The 17,044-nt window shown below is 35.9% G+C and overlaps 2 protein-coding genes across 2 annotated transcripts; one reads left to right on the forward strand and one right to left on the reverse strand.

Annotated features, from left to right (window-relative positions):
• The first annotated feature begins 1,227 nt into the window (after positions 1–1,227).
• On the forward strand, positions 1,228–10,245 carry LOC110603806 (dolichyl-diphosphooligosaccharide--protein glycosyltransferase subunit STT3A). The gene is made up of 23 exons (XM_043952080.1): positions 1,228–1,510; positions 2,036–2,098; positions 2,239–2,294; positions 2,396–2,467; positions 2,583–2,688; positions 2,777–2,827; positions 3,246–3,341; positions 3,531–3,590; positions 3,674–3,787; positions 4,413–4,499; positions 5,402–5,505; positions 5,680–5,775; positions 6,106–6,226; positions 6,316–6,396; positions 6,485–6,622; positions 6,729–6,959; positions 7,753–7,899; positions 8,254–8,440; positions 8,555–8,652; positions 8,860–8,939; positions 9,033–9,120; positions 9,778–9,867; positions 9,951–10,245. Exons 1-23 carry the CDS (start codon positions 1,391–1,393, stop codon positions 9,999–10,001), a joined length of 2,337 nt encoding a protein of 778 aa, XP_043808015.1. The 5' UTR covers positions 1,228–1,390; the 3' UTR covers positions 10,002–10,245.
• A 1,128-nt stretch (positions 10,246–11,373) lies between these two features.
• LOC110603618 (protein unc-13 homolog) lies at positions 11,374–16,716 on the reverse strand. The gene is made up of 5 exons (XM_021741413.2): positions 15,555–16,716; positions 14,415–15,278; positions 13,359–13,811; positions 12,923–13,112; positions 11,374–12,834 (listed from the first exon to the last, which is right to left on the reverse strand). The coding sequence occupies exons 1-5, from the start codon at positions 16,053–16,055 to the stop codon at positions 11,903–11,905; spliced, it is 2,940 nt and encodes a 979-aa protein (XP_021597105.1). The 5' UTR covers positions 16,056–16,716; the 3' UTR covers positions 11,374–11,902.
• Positions 16,717–17,044: the final 328 nt, after the last annotated feature.

The raw sequence follows: 17,044 nt of genomic DNA on the forward strand, positions 1-17,044 counted from the left end.
CACAATTATTATTAAATTTTAAATAATTTCATACAATTATTTTATCTTTTAATTTACTAATTTGAATATTGAAATTATTATCCATCTTACTATATTTTTTTTATAGGACCGACTAATCACGAAATATATTTATTTTGGCTGCATCAGCATTAAATAAAAGTTATCTATAACTTTTTTATTCTCTAACTTAAAGGAAAAAAGAATTCTACTATTATAACAATTAATTTTAATTATAAATGCCTGTTTAAAAAAGCTATTTTTCTCTATTATATTCTTAATACAGATAGAGGAAAGAAAATTCCTTTTTTTTTTTAATCCTTTTAATTCACTTACATCCTGTTTCAAATTTTGATTTGAGGGGTAGTAAAATGAAAAGCTGAAAAATAAAACATATTTTCTATTTCTTATTTTTGTTATTACTGTTCAAATACATGAAAATAAAAAAGAAAAAAAATATATTTTATTGTGTTTGAAAATGCAGTGCTCCATTGTTCATATAAGAGTAAAAATTTAAGTTTTTTTATTATTTTATATTCAAATACGAGAGGAAAAAAAATATGGAGTAAGAATTAAAGTTATTTTTTGAAATATCATTCGTTTTTTAAAAGAAAATCACACTATTCACATCCCAAATATATATTTTCCTTTTTTAATCTTTAGTGTATATAAAAATAAAAATTTACTATTAAATATTTAAATCTTTAAAAAATTCTTTAACTTATCCGTGTTTCAAAATTATACAATTTTAAAATTTTTATATTTTATAAAAATCATATCATCGGTGATTTTGTAAAATAAAAACCATTAACAATCAATATAGTTGTAGTATTTAGTCATTGTAATTTAAATTTATTTAATTTATATATGTAAATAATTATATTATTTATTCCATTTAATAAAAACGTTTCCTTTAATAAAAAAGATTATACATTTTAATTTTATAAAGTAAAATACGTTTTAATTGATATATTTTAAGAAAAAGATGAATTAGTAATTTTTTTAAAAAATAAGGATCGGAAAGTAATTATGCCAAACAATTTCGTAAACTTAACGATTGCTGACCAGTCAAGTAATATCTTTGGGAGAACTCCACCTCATAAGCGGGACCCAAAACTTAGGCAGCAAATCAACCGGAGACACGTGGAAGACCACGTATGTTGTGACCAATCCATGTCATTTCTCAATGAAGTCTTGCCACGTAGAAACAGAAGGCATAGAATTGTCAATCGGTGAATAGAGCTTCGCAGCTTTGCTCCCTAGTCACCCTCAAACCTCACTCACTCTTTCATCCTCCTCTATCGCTCCACCAAAGTCTTCTCTTCCTCTCGAGTCTCGGCGGCCTACAAAAACCCTCCGCTGCACTCAGCGCTTAGAGTCACTCTCTCTCTCAATGGCGGACCCAGAGAACGCCATAGGGGCAACGACTCTGCGATATGCTTTTGGCAATGTTCTCTCCTTCTTCATCCTTCTCTTGATCGGAGTTCTCGCCTTCTCGATCCGTCTCTTCTCTGTGAGTTACTCAAATTCCGTAGATCGATCCTTATAATACCAGTCACTTTCGGTAATTGCTCTTTATCTGTTTTGGAAATGGAGGAAAATGATAGATTGATGCATTATTTAGTTTACCTCATCCAAAGGAACGGTAAACTGAGTAGAAACTTTTGAATATACTATTTGTTTCTCTTTCTCGTTCAACGTTTCAAAGTTGTAATTATCTGAAGATATGAAAATTTGCCATTTATGCTCGAATTGCTGAGAAATGGATAGATTTTTCTTTTAAAAAAAATGCTGTAACTTTTTGCCCCCCATTGAAATGGAAAGGCTGACTTGACTTAGCTAGACATTGAGGTAGGATTTAGTTTATTCCCCGCCCACCCCAACTCTCTAGTTTCATTTTTCGGGAAGAATTTAAATTACCTAGGTGGCTGTTTCTTTTGCTTCCTTTTTTAATCAATCGAATTTACTTTTGTAATTTAGTTAGGTTGCTTGCATTGTAAGTTCTTGCCGGCTCACAAGCTTGTTGATTGATTTTCAGGTCATAAAGTACGAGAGTGTTATTCATGAGTTTGATCCTTATTTCAATTACAGAGTCACCCAGGTTCACTTTTCCTGACAATTATTTATCTGCAAAGATACAAGCGCACATTGAACATTATATTCTAGTTCCAAAATTAGATTTGCCACATATTCTAAAACAATGATATTAAGGTGACAGGATTGATTGTTTCATGATTTCAGTTTTTAACGAAGAATGGGATTTATGACTTTTGGAATTGGTTTGATGACCGAACCTGGTAAATAATGTATTATCTACTCATAAATTCTCGTAGAAGAGTTTACTTTTAGGTTTATGTATGATTTTATAAGTTGAATGCTTTTATTTGTTTCACTTAAGGTATCCTCTTGGTCGAGTGATTGGTGGAACTGTTTATCCTGGGTTGACCTTGACTGCAGGCACCCTATGGTGGTGAGTATACTAGTATTAGCTGTAAGAGGTCTTCTACCATTTAAAGCATTTGAAGCGGCATGAATTAATGATCATTTGTTGGCTAACCTCTGGAGTTATTACTTTTTGATGCCAGGGCATTGAATTCTTTGAATATTCCTTTGTCCGTTGAGACTGTTTGTGTATTCACTGCACCAATTTTCTCTGCATTTGCTTCATGGGCCACTTATCTTTTGACCAAGGTTTGTATGTGCTGTAGCTGTCTTCTCTTATTGAATATTTAAGATGAATTTGCTGATGCCTGATGACGTGCAATTGCTTTTGATATAGGAAGTTAAAGGTGCTGGTGCTGGTCTGACAGCAGCTGCTCTTTTGGCCATGGTAAATCATACACCGGGTATTCCTAATTTTATAAATATGTCTCTGTAATTGTATCAATCTTTTTGGAACTTTTTTTTTCAATGAGGCATAACTTAGTTTTTGGGCCTAGCATGTGCAATTGGGTTAGTGGCTATGTGGACCTAATTTGAAGTTTCTAACTGGGGTGGAGTCTGGTTGTAATATGTGAAATGCAAACCGGCCATAGATGGAAGCTGCTCTCAATTTGATTTGTTATATGCATAAAGTTTTGCAGTTGCCATTTATTTAAAAGAAATGCTAAAAAAACATGGTACATATTTTCAGGGATAGAATGATCTTCTGTAATAGGATCTGCTATGGCTATTAGAATGTGTTGTACGGATGCCCAATACACATGTATGACAATAACAAGAAGTTAACTTCTCACATTGGTTTGCAGGTTCCATCATATATATCTCGATCAGTGGCTGGCAGCTATGATAATGAAGCTGTAGCTATATTTGCTTTAATATTCACTTTCTATCTTTATATAAAGGTTAGTTGCTGACAAAAGGAACCAAATTCTCATTCTTTTAAGAAATGCTAAGTTACAGTGACATCTAGTCTAATGTAATGATCAGCAGTTTTACCAACTGAAGGCATTTCTTGTTGGCTGTTTATTGGCTCAAGATAATAATTTTTTGTCTTTGATTCTTAACTGAATTTGATTTTGTATCATGTGCAGACATTGAATACAGGATCCCTCTTTTATGCCACTTTAAATGCCTTGGCATACTTCTACATGGTAGGTCCTTGTGCTAGTTTGCTTTGCTTCCTATAACACCTTATTATATTTATCCTCAATTTTTTTGCTGTTTTGTCTTTCAGGTTTGCTCATGGGGAGGTTACACTTTTATAATTAATCTTATTCCAATGCATGTGCTTCTGTGCATTGTGACTGGTCGGTACTCTTCCAGGTTGTACATTGCATATGCTCCCCTTGTAAGTAACTGCGGCACTCATGTAGTTTATGTTTACTATAAACCATCAACTTTTCTGGTATGAGTATTGAATTATGCATGCAGTATAGCTAAGCTTGGAAGCGTGGTGGAGGAGTAGCCCAAAAATAGATTTTCTTGTGAACATAAGGAGTCTTTGAGTGTATATGGTTAGATGACTTGCCTTGTGTTGTTAATATGCATTATCATGTCTTTGAGTGTATATGATTAGAGGACTTGCCTTGTGTTCTTCAGTATATGCATTATCATGCTAGTGATGTTAAATTACATGGGGATGATTGATTTATTGTTTTTCAATTATGCCATTTTGTGTTTCTTTGTAGCTTTCAATACCCTTCTTATTCCTTGCATCTGGTGCACATGGGATGCAAAGAATGGAATGAGTCACTATAATAAGTTGGCATGGATAGTGCATTTTATTTGACATTTATGTCAGAAGGCCCAGAACTTAGAGAATTTCTTTTCAAGAAAATGCATTATTTTTTTCATGTCAATGGTCTATCATTGTTGAGTAAAACTTTCCTGTATTAGTAAGTTAAGTTCAGCTTTTTGTCTCCCAATGAATGAAATTACTTTGCCTTTGTTAAACGAGTGACTTCTTAATGCAGGTGGTATTGGGAACGTTATTGGCTGCTTTGGTGCCTGTTGTTGGTTTTAATGCAGTCATGACATCAGAACATTTTGCTTCATTTTTGGTAAGCTTTCCTTTCCTCTATCTTTGAAGCACAACTTATTCCATTATAATTTTGGATTGTCCTCATACTTTCCTTCAACATGGGAGTCACTGCCAAAAAGAGGTAAGAGGTCCATGGTGTTGCAAATGAATCAGAGAAAGCCAAGTTTTGGCATTTTTAGTCTTTGCTCATATGTAATCTTTAAATTTGACTTGTTTGCTGATATTGAGCCAAGGGATTTCTCAACAGATTTAAGCTTTAAACTGAAATACAAATTTATTAAAAGTAAACAAGTATGCTGTGGACCTTTTTATTTATGTGTATATTGATAGATTGTGTGACTTGTAAGGATTGCCCTATTAGTATACTACGTGAAACTTAAAGTCAGAATCAAATTAGTATTAACTCATTAACAGGTTGATTCATCAGCTAGAAAAAATAAAGCCTCACTCGATTCAAGTCTTGGTGATTTATCAAACAACTTTTAAAAGTAAGTTTGAAGACAGCTCATTATTATTTAATGAATGAGTTCAAGAAAGCTTTTATCGAGTTGAGTTCTAAGTAGCTTATAAGCAACTTTTCTTGTTGACAATGCTATTGGTTACACATGCCATGCCATCTAAGATACAAACTAAGCAACTTCTGCAGTTTCTTGGGGTGTAATTGCCTTATATTTAAGGTACTTTGAAGCCAATAGTGTGGAGAGGTATAGCTCATTTTAAGAGAATGGGACACGAGTTAATCTTGAAAGTGCTAGTAATTATTTCTACACTAAAATACTGTGAATGACACTGTTGATTGTACTTGTTTCTTCCTGGATTTCTAGCTAGATTCCTTATCTCTACATGTGAACTTGTTCTCTTGTCATTTTACTTTTGTTTCTTTTAGGCCTTCTCTACTTGTTACTAATTGTATTTCTTTAGGTTTTCATTATTATCCATGTGGTGGCTTTTGTGTATTATATCAAAGGGATTCTCTCTCCAAAAATGTTCAAAGTAGCTGTTACGCTTGTTGTATCCATTGGCCTGTAAGGTTCCATCCTCATCTGTTTTTTATTTAGCATCTTAAGTGCAGTATAAAATTCATTACACATGTGACACATGATGAATTAATGATGAACACACACACACACACACAGGTTGTGTGGTACTTTTTCATAAAACATTAAAAATGTTAAACTTGGGCATTATGTTATCTTCAGGGCAGTCTGTTGCGCTGTGCTGGCAATTCTAATAGCGCTGGTTGCTTCCAGCCCAACAAAGGGGTGGAGCGGACGGAGTTTAAGTTTGCTTGACCCGTAAGTACCTAGATTCATCATTTATGACTTTCTCTGTGATAGTTGCAATACTGGGGAAATTTAAGAATTTAGTTTGGGTTTCTGTAATCTCTCTGGCTTCATCAGCCAGTGTCATCTCTGTCTCTCTCTCTCTCTCTGTGGTGGTGGGAGAGAGGTGGTTGTCTACCTTTTTCTTCAAGTCAACCTAAACATCTTCCCTTCTCTCTGTCTTCCTTTGACATGCTAGGAGACCATATAACATAACTTAAATATGTTTGTTCATCAATTTATTGTTAGATAATGAATTATTCCAATACGATTTTTTTTAATATACTATATGTGATTTGACAGAACCTATGCAAGCAAGTACATACCAATTATCGCCAGTGTTAGTGAACATCAACCCCCTACATGGCCATCTTACTTCATGGACATCAATGTTCTGGCTTTCTTGGTTCCAGCTGGGATTATTGTAAGCTACATGCTTTCTTCACAATTTTGCTTTTCACTGCAACATTATGCTTACGCCATGTCTCATTATGGTCTTCTTTTTGTTGGTAGGCGTGCTTTCTTCCTTTATCTGATGCAAGCTCTTTTGTTGTCCTTTACATTGTGACATCTGTATATTTTTCTGGAGTCATGGTAAGTGGAATTTTGGCATGTCTGACATCATTTAGTAGTTAGTATCCTCTCCACTGGGTGTGATCATTGAATTTTGATCATATTACAGGTTCGATTGATGCTAGTACTTGCTCCAGCAGCATGTGTCATGTCTGGAATTGCCCTTTCGGAAGCTTTTAGTGTCTTCACAAGATCAATTAAATTTCAGCTACCTGGATTATTGGGGAGTTCCCAATCCCAAGTTGACGTAAGCCTGTCTTTTCCATTATACTTATGGTGTATGTTTTTCAACCATTTTTGAGTTTTTTTATCAACTCCGGAATCACAATGATTTAATGCTTTTGATTTTTAAGTCAGGGGATGCTAGTTCAAGTACTGCTGTCGCACAAAATGATGCAGGAAAGGTTGAGAAAACTGAAGATACAGCAAAAGAACGACCCTCAAAAAAGAACAAGAAAAAAGAAAAAGAGATTGTGGATAAACCATCTCTTAAAACCAAAATTGAAAAAAGGCTTCTCGTTTTACCTTTGGAGGCATCAATCTTTGGTATACTATTACTTGTGTTGCTTGGTGCATTCTATGTGGTATGTGGGCTCTATCTCTTCTGACCCCATTACGCATTGAGATTTCAAAAAGTTATATTCTTGAATGATGTATGATTCTGACTTAGGTTGATCTGGTGTTATTCTTGAATGATTTGTGATATTGGCTTAAGAATTATATGGTGTTGTCCTGTTATGTCTTCATGTGATGATCAGTTCTGAAAGACTAACATATCCTTTTGTTGTAGCCCCCACTATAGAAGGCATCTAAGAATGCCAAGTCATCCATCCATAATATGGGCCTGCTAAGTACGAGGACCAAGGTCTGATGCAGCAGAGCTGCACATAGCAGTCTTTTTCCTGGGCTGCTTTGTCTGGTCATCTATTCATATGGCATTATGATTGTATTTTTTGTTTCCTTTTGAAGCTTGTTTGCTGCATAAGATGAAGCCATCCAACCAACAAATTTTCTTGGAAATTCTTGGAGAATGATGACCACAATAAATTATGCTTTTCCGGAAACCTGATCTTCTTGAACTCTATTCCTTCGATGCCTTTTCCCTCTCTCCCTTCTCTGTAAAGTGCATTATTATCTTATTTGCTTTGTGTTTGATGATGATGAATATGCTAAGAACATTTGGCAATAAGCAAATTGTGCATCCCATTCTCCTGTATAGATCATTCTGAAGTGTCTTTAGTGCCTCCATATACTGGTATATATTCCCTGGCAAATAACAAATTCAATTTTGCTTCTACTCATTGTTTTGCTCTTATTTAAATTGTTTTACTTGTGAACAAAAGGATCCCAGATGATAACTAACCCTTGTCTTTGTAGGTTCATTGTGTCTGGGCAGCCGCAGAAGCTTATTCTGCACCATCTATTGTTTTAACATCTTATTCACGTGATGGTGGTCTACATGTTTTTGATGATTTTAGAGAGGCCTATGCATGGTTAAGCCACAATACAGATGTGGATGATAAAGTGAGTTTCTTTCTCCTTGCCCCACCTGTGTGTTTTAGCAATTAGCCATTTGATAAACCTCATGGTTTCCATATGTTGATGTTACAAATTCTAGTTTTCAAGCAAGTAGTGTGAGATATCAGAGTTACGATAAGATGCCCTGTCTTTTTCCCCCTTCCCCCCCTCTTTTTACAAATAAGTTTGAAACATTTTCAACTACTTTATCTATAATAATTTTATTGATTTCAGCCTGATTAGTAATTTTTTTATTACTATTTGTTGGCTAGATATTTTACTACAAGCTATTATGTAGCTTTTTTTCTGTTAGGTTCTTTAACCTTGTTAAGACGGTTGGTTGGTTTTTTATTCTTTCAGGTTGCATCATGGTGGGACTATGGTTACCAAACAACTGCTATGGCTAACCGAACTGTTATTGTTGACAATAATACCTGGAATAACACACATATTGCAACTGTTGGCACTGCCATGTCTTCTCCTGAAAAGGCAGCCTGGGAAATCTTTAACTCCTTGGATGTAAAATATGTTCTAGTTGTTTTTGGAGGTTTGTTTACTTCTATTTTTCCTCAGATCACTCTCCATAAAATAAATAAGCATTGAAAAATAAAATAAGAAGGGGGAAACCTGTGAGTTTATGATGAATTACTTGGTTGATTAGGACTTGTTGGCTACCCCAGTGACGACATAAATAAGTTCCTGTGGATGGTTCGTATAGGAGGGGGAGTGTTCCCTCATATCAAAGAGCCGGACTACCTGGTAACTTCTTATATCTAGCTGCTTTTGATTGAAATTCTGTGGAATCTTGTCAATAAGATGCTGCTGCAATGGATCAAATTTGTATCATGTAGTATGTGTGATACATCTTCTCTTGCGGCCTAGTCTTAAAGATGCTTAAGTTTCCTTGTTAATATATCTAGTCATTTGTGTCTTTGACTACTTTTTAACCATTTTTCATGTCAAAAGAGAGATGGCCACTATCGGATAGATTCTCAGGCTACGCCAACCATGCTAAATTGTCTTATGTACAAACTCTCATATTACAGGTTTGATTTTGCCTTGAACCTATTTATTTGTGTAAAGAGTGTATGTTTGGTTTCAAGTAAGAGTTAATTTTATGCTGCATTTTTCTCCTACAGGTTTGTGGAAACTGATGGTAGAGGTTTTGATAGAGTAAGGCAAACAGAAATTGGGAAGAAAAATTTCAAACTCACACATTTTGAGGAGGTCAGATGATTCTAATATACATTTTGGCAAAAATTGCATAACATTAGCATAGTCTATAAATAAGGATTTGTGTGGTATTGTTAAAGTAGAAAAGCACTTTCTTAACTATATTAGTTAAATAGTATTAAAATTGATTTACAATTGAATTTGACATACTTTTAGTTGTAAAAATACCAATATAACAAAATAACTTTTTTATTATTATTTTTTTAAACATCTAAAATAATGTTTTTTTATTGTGAAAAAATGTTTTCTAACCCCTCTAGCATTCAATGACAATCAGGCCCTAAATAGTTAAGCCTCCCAAAGTTCGAGAGTTGCAACATTTTAGTACCCAAAAGAGAATCAAACTGGGCTCTACATTATTGTTTAAAAATTTTATCCACTCCCTTATTAAAGTGGCGTAAAAGGATTTACAAGTTCTGGATTTTGATGGGGATTTAATGTCTAAAAGAGCTTAAACGGCAGAAAGGAAACATACAGAATATCTAAAAGAGCTTAAACGGCGAAAAAGGAAACATACAGTCGATCTCAACTAGTTTGGAATTAAGTTACTGTTATTATGAAATGTATATATGCTGATTGTGCACTTAGTTACTGTTATTATGAAATGTATATATGCTGATTGTGCAGTATCTATGATTTTTATCAATTTAGGCATTCACAACACACCATTGGATGGTCCGCATATACAAATTGAAGCCTCCTAAGAACAGGATCCGAGGGAAGACGAAAAAATCAAAATCGGTATGTATGAAAGTTGAATGTTGTAACTATATTTTTGACATAGCCTAATCACCTACTTTAACCACTCTGGCCTCCCTTGGCAGAAAACAAGCACAAAAAGAAGCGGAGCAAGTAAGAGGAATCCATGGCATTAGGTAACTTTTTAACAGGTTGATGTTCTTAGATGACTGTATTTGATATATAATTTGTACTCAACGAGCATTTGAAGAGAGATGAGAGATCATGCAGGCTTAGTCTATTATTTTTAGCTTATGAGATGCAAATGGTCAATCAAAGATTTTGCTTTCTTTTATAATGACCTTTGGCGTTTCCTCTCAACGTTATGTAAAACAAACACCAATCAGTTCTTGATTTAATAGCTTTGAATTTACTCAGCAATGCAAACTGCAACCCGTATATCGATTGCTTTAACGTATTTTGATCTGTTTGCCAACTCGGGGCACCTCTAACAATAGTTAACCCCTACCCCCCAACCCCCCCCCCCCCCCTTCGCATTTCACCATTTTAATTACATTTTTATCTTGAATCTATTCTACGATATTTTTTTCATTTTAATTTAAATTCATCGACTTAAAATTCTTACTTGAAACCTTTGTATTCTGTAAGTGTAGAGACGACAATCTTAATTTCAAGTATCTTAGAATCATGTAGAGCTGTGCATCTTAAGAACCTCTATTGAGGATCGCCACGGTTATTTGAATTTTTATAGGAGCTATTATTGAAAAAAAAAATTAATAAATTAATTGGGGGATATTAAATATTGAACTTTTAAAAGAAAATATGTCTTGCTCGTTCGAATGTAAAAATAGTAAAATAACTTTTTCTAAATTATGTTTTTTAATGACTTGTTTTCAGTAAAATATTTACAATATCATCATTAGATTTTATCACTGAAGGATTTATTTTATTGGAAGTAAAATGACAATTTAGTCCTTAGTTTTGTTTGTCAAAATCAGAGGTTTTGTAATTTAATTTAGCTGTTAGTCGAACTGTTTAAAAAAGGGGAAAATTTTACCACTAAATTATCCTTTGCCTTACTAATTTATCTCTTTCTCCAATTGCCCCACTCTTATTAATTTTCTTTTTTTTCTTTTTCTTCCCCTGTTTCTCCCTTCTCCTTTCACAGGGACTCGAATAGAATCTTAAACATAACCATCATCAAATGATAAGTCTCATAACTAAAAACATTCATTCTCTGACAATGGCATAGCGATCGGCAAAGTCCGTCGATGCATTTGGAGATGCTCAGATGAAGTGACTGCCTCAACTCCATTTCACTGCCACTAGACCGACAGCCATACCAACCCAACTCCTTTCATCGATACTCTAGTACTTAGTGACTCTAGCTCATAAAACAAGCTTTATATAGAAATGTTCGATTTTTTTAGTCGCCGGGGAAGGAAAAATGAAAGGAAAAAAGGAAGAAAAATAGTGTGGAAAGAGAGAGAGAGAGTAGCCTGACACTGCTTGATCCTAAAATATGCAATTTGATCATGCGCAATGACATCAAGAAGTATCACTGTTTCAGATTATATTTTCCCAAGAAATATTATCTAATAAATAGGTGGCTTAATTTGATCCTTTGAAAGAAAACTATAAGATACAATTCTGCTCAATCAGTCAATCTAGAAACTCAAAACCAACAGTTCATTCATCACAGTACTATCAAGCATCTATCAGCGGTCAGTCTCCACAGCAGAAGATAGTATGAGAAATGAGGATGAGTATAAGATCAAAGAAAAGCCATAGAGTCTCACCATGTCCACCAAATGTCTGCAGAAATTCCAGTGTTATTATTCTGCTGCAGAAAAGAGCAGAAGCAATCTTGTGGAGCTCTCTGGTAATGGCTTCACGAAAAGTTCAAACTCAGAAGAATATACCAATCTGTGTGTAGTCACTCTAAGAAATGCTCCCCCAACAAAATCTGTCCCATTGGAGCTTTTGATGAAAGGATAAAATACATACTACTGAAGCCACAACAATCATTTCACAGCCTTGGATCAGAATACTTTGTTTCCCTATATATCTACAGTGGTTATAGTTTCTTAGGTAAGTTGTAAGTCTTCTTCAGGAACTTTGCAGCTGTTTCATCACTCCGACAACACAAAACTCGCAATAGTGTGTTTGGTTCAATAGGATTCCACTGGCCTGAAGTTGGAGGCAACGGAAACCTGGATTTATCAGAAGTGCCATAACTCTCCTGAGTAAGACTTCTGAATCGCTCGATCAGACTCTCTGTGTCGGTACGAAATAGCGGGAGTACACCTTTAACTGTTGTTGAGAACTTGTCTATCAACTCAATGGGCAATCCATCACCATTGGACCAGAACAAATCTGTGAGAAATTTAAAATCATCCTCAATCATTTCAGAATCATGCAGCGTGAAAGCTCGAGAAGGACCTCCAGCAAGCAAGACTAGTAGAAACCCTTCAAAGGATGCTTTCATCACATCGGTGATAGCACGAGTTCTCACCCTGTCATGCACTGTAGATGAAATAATTTCCAAATACTGCTCAAGTTCCTGAAGAAAAGGCTCAATCCTTGAAGACGAAACTTCTCCAACATATAGCCCATCCCAAAGGACATGACTTAGATCATGAAAGACAGCCTTATATGCTGTTGCCTCACAGAGTTGTTGTATCCCTTCCACACATGCAGCAGCTGAAAGCTCAAACTTTTTCCCCAACCCATTAGCAAAATCATCAGCATGACTTACTCTACAATTCCTCAGTTGAACAACTGTCCTCTTTTCCAAAACTTCCAACTGCATGCGAACATGCTGCAAAGTATTAACACGAACACAGAGCTGGGGTACACCAAAGGAGGTATCCCCATTTGTAGATCCAACCTGGGATTTCCTTCTCTGGGCTACATGAGACTTCTCTTTCTTTCTAAATACATGAAATTTTGATCCTGCTGTACATCTAGTCAATGCAGGCAGTGTAGGTAAGAAAGTACTCCGGGTCCCTGCAGATCATGAAACAGAATCTTTTTTGTCATTATGGAGATCTATAATTAAAAGTGATAGTATGATTTTCAGGTAAGTATTGCATACCACAGCCAGATTTAGTCTTCAATATGTAATTTTGAAGACTTCTGTCAAGCCCAGTGACCAAGTCAGGAAGCAAGGTCGGATGCATAGTAATCGGCAATAGGAAGAATGCCTCCAAAGTTTCATCAACAATTCGTAGAACTTCAACAGCAGAAGGAGCAAACCGCTCTTTGTTTGCCCGTGGATTCCATACCTACATCAAAGAGAAGGAAGGTAAGGTCATGGAGAACCATAGAGCTTCAAATTTGCTAATCAGGAGAAAAGAAACTTGAAGAAAAAAACCCTCAAGTTTCTACTGTTTTTCCTGTATTTATCAACTTGGACTCTTCTACATGTCACAGAAGGTCTAACTAGGAGGTTGGGGAGGAATGTCTAACAGCAATGTATTGCATAAATTCTTAACTAGATACTTGACTATTGACAGGAAATGTCATCTTACTTCTTGTTGCAAATTCCTATCGACCCATTCCTTCAGCCTGTCAATTCTTGTCTTTATCCATGACTTTACAAGATCGGCAATTAAAGCTTCAGCCTCATAAGGAGGCATCTCTTGAATTATCGACTTTCCACCATCCTCGCTGTCCACTGAATCTCCAACTGCAATCTGCACAAGATCTTTCTCCAGTTTGTCAGCAGCACTCAAAACTTGTATTGAGTCAGGTGTCAATTCGCTAATATTCGAAACAAATTGTTTCAGTTCATTCCCATAGCAAGAATGAAGGGTGGCTACTGCTACACCTGCTGCAAGTGGGTGCCATCTCTTAAATATTGGACTAAACATTGCCTTTTCGTTAAAAGCCAGTTCAGTAATGTCTTGTGCAAGGAGGGACAGGACAGGAAGGGGATTCTGCTGGTGTCTAAAATGCTTGCTTGAGTTCAACTTCTTCAATTTCTGCCATAGGAGGAACAAACAGAATCCTCAACTCACAAAATATGATAGAAAGATCAACAGTCCGGCATGGTCCACATTACAAATGATTAAAAATGGAAAGCAGAAATACTATAAATCACATAGAAAAAATATGCTTAGCAATAATGAAAAAGGAGGAAGATCTTCTTGAACCATATCAAAATTGAAAAACTCATGATAAGGGTATGTCCGGAAAGTCGTGTACAGTCTCAAAATTCTTTAAAGACATGCACAAAATTTTCATAATTATTGTTTTATGTCAAAAGGCAAAATCCTTGTCAGTGCCAACACTATGGAGATTGAATATTAACTGGAAAAGGCAGAGATTAAAAGTACTCTCTTAAATATATTAATAACAGAGTACTAAAAAATTGATTTGAACTTAAATTTGACATGTTTTAGTCATAAAGATATTAAAATAACAAAAGAACTCTTCTTAGCAGCATCTAATTCTAAAATGGTGCTTTTTCTGAAAAGCACTTTTTAACTCCTAAACCTCAATGAAAACAGGCATCAAGTATTCACCCAATATAAAAAGCTTCATTACTATTGTTAAGGAAATCATGCTGAAACAATGGAACTTGCCTGACCAAAAGTTGTTCGCATTGATGATCTTATGTAGTTTTCAATCCTCTCATGAGCTACATCAACTTCTTTCCTTTTACTACGATACTCATGAAAGCTATCCTCTACCATTATTTTTGCTGCCACAACAGCCAGGGAAGCAACACTTTGCATTGATTCTATATTATCACTATGAAAACTATCATGGTAAGTGAGGAGCCTTTTCTCTGCCCAGCCCAATATGGAACTTAATATGGAACTCAAAATCTTGGAATAATCCGAGTCCTTAGTTGTTTTTGCATCCTTTTCAACTTCCATCAACAGATTATTAGCAGCAAACAATAGGTCATCCTCAACTTGGCCAGTTGCAACATAGTGGTGAAATAAAACCCACAAAAAGCAGAGACTATGCAACATCTGGTTCATGCCAAGGACTGCCCAAGTCTTCTTAATGAGTTCTAAAACCTCATCAATTTCTTCAATAACAATTGATTCATCATTAACATCAAAACAAGCCTCTAAGAGTATTTGGTAGATTCTTAAATTTAAGGGAAACCCATCCACCCAGTGGCATTTTTCAGTAGATCCATCAAATGATCTGCAAGCAAGAGACATAACTAAACTTCTGAGAACTTGCATAGATTCACTGTTTTTTCCTGTTTCAATGGGTTTTTCTAATGCTCCACGAATAATCTGCTGGAATTGTCGAGGAGCCGAGTCAGTCTTATGCAGTGGCAGGTGAGGATGCAAAAGGAGTCCAGCCTCTAGAAGCTTCAAATTTCTCCTCTGCCAAGCTTCATATTCTTGTTGACTAGGAAAATCCAAAGACTTGAGCTGCTGCAATAGCTCCAGTGGCAGAACCATCGACTCTATGCGCCTTCCAAGCTGAGACAATTGAATAAACAGAAGCTCAGTAATTGTGCATATTCAATAAGAGAATCACACAAGCAAAACAAATGTTATTGAATGAAAGATTTCTTTTTCCCCACAATTCATAAAAATCAGTAATTATGCTATTACTGAACTAAGATGTAATCTTCAATCCTTCCCTACCAAATTTCAACTTAACTGCAATTATAATTCCCCCAAATCATGAGGAATTCAATTCAGTAGAACAGCATCTCTAAGCCAAACACCATGTTTTTAAACCCAAACACAAACCTGAGCAGCAGCAATCCTCAACAGGGCTCGCCTGATCCTGGAGTCGGTCTGCTCAGATACTCTCATCTGGACTCTAACCAACTCTCCAACCGTCACCGTTTTCTTAGTCTTCCCTTCCATCACTGACTCACCGCCATCGCTTCTCCTCTTCGTCGAACCCGACTTCATCCCCAGTGCCTTCTTTACCTTACTTGCAGCCGTTGACGTCAACGACCGCTGCAGCGAAGGCGAAGGCGTGAGAGCAGGAGCCGAAGCCCTATCAGCGTTCCTCTCAGACTGTGGGATGTAAGTCAAGGGCCTGCTCCCGGAACTCCGGCAAGCCCCAATTAGAATTTCATAGGCGGATTCTCGAAGCTCCGAGTCAGACAAGGAGGGAGCGGCATCAGAGAAAGGGGACTGAAGGTCTTCAATGGGATAACTGGGCATGACTACGGCCGGTGGAGTGATTTGGGTGTGTCTCTTGGAGTTGCCAAGGGCTTTGTCCCTGAAGATGTGAGACATGTGTCAATTATGCGGTTCTGAGATGGAAAAAAGCAGGTGGTGGGCTAAAGAAGAAGACTTTTTTTGTGGGGTTCAGCGGTGGTGGTTGTCGCTTTCTTTAATTTCCGAGATTGGGCTGTGAGTATTCTGTTATTCTTGCTTGGCTTTTAAGGTAGCCATTGATGTGATTAGCCTCATAAAGATGGAAAGCTATAAAAGTTGGGAAATTTCCATCTGTCTTTAAGTTATGTCACAGAAACAGAGCGAGAAGAGATTATTATTTTCTTTCCTTTCCTTTCCTTTTCTTTTCCAATCGAGGCAGCCAAGCAGGGAAATTGGGATTTTTGAATCCCAAGATAAGAAACAGAACAACGGAAGAAAAGGGATTGAACTAGTTTGAATTCGTCTGCTTTTTTTAAACTATTTTATGTAATGTAAATATTTGCAGAGGTCAAAGCTTAAGCACACAGGGATATCCATAGCAGACAAAATGGCTAATTTAATGGGAGCTGAGACTATTGCGCCGGTTAGTTGACATTTGGGTTGGAATCTGAGTGAGTTGGGTAATTCATGTCTGAAGCACAGGACAAGACTTGCTCAAACAAGTTGACAACTTCAAATGAATGCTTAGGAAAATGTCAAAAACAAGCCATCTTCTATTCTCTGATTCCTTCTCTTTTGGCTTCTTGCAATTTGCAAAGCTTAGTCGAAAATGGGTAAAAGCCACAGCTCTTCTTCCTTTTATTTCCTTAATCATTATCTAACTTGGAATATATTTTGCCTTAAAGTGAGTGTCTTCACACATCACTTGCTTTTTTTTCATAAATAACTATACATGTTATTTTCTCTCTTCAATTATTATTTTTATTTAATTTTAATTAAATTTCAGTTTTTAAATATGCTTATTGCTTCAATTTTTAACTTGCTTATATCTGAAAGGTGGGGTGGAATTTAGCTGCATGTTGAAGATAGTAAATAGAAGGAGAAAGTTGCCGTGCAGGTGTAGGGAT

This window comes from Manihot esculenta, chromosome 16 (genome assembly GCF_001659605.2).
Source record: "Manihot esculenta cultivar AM560-2 chromosome 16, M.esculenta_v8, whole genome shotgun sequence".
In the NCBI taxonomy this organism is placed as follows: Eukaryota; Viridiplantae; Streptophyta; class Magnoliopsida; order Malpighiales; family Euphorbiaceae; genus Manihot; species Manihot esculenta.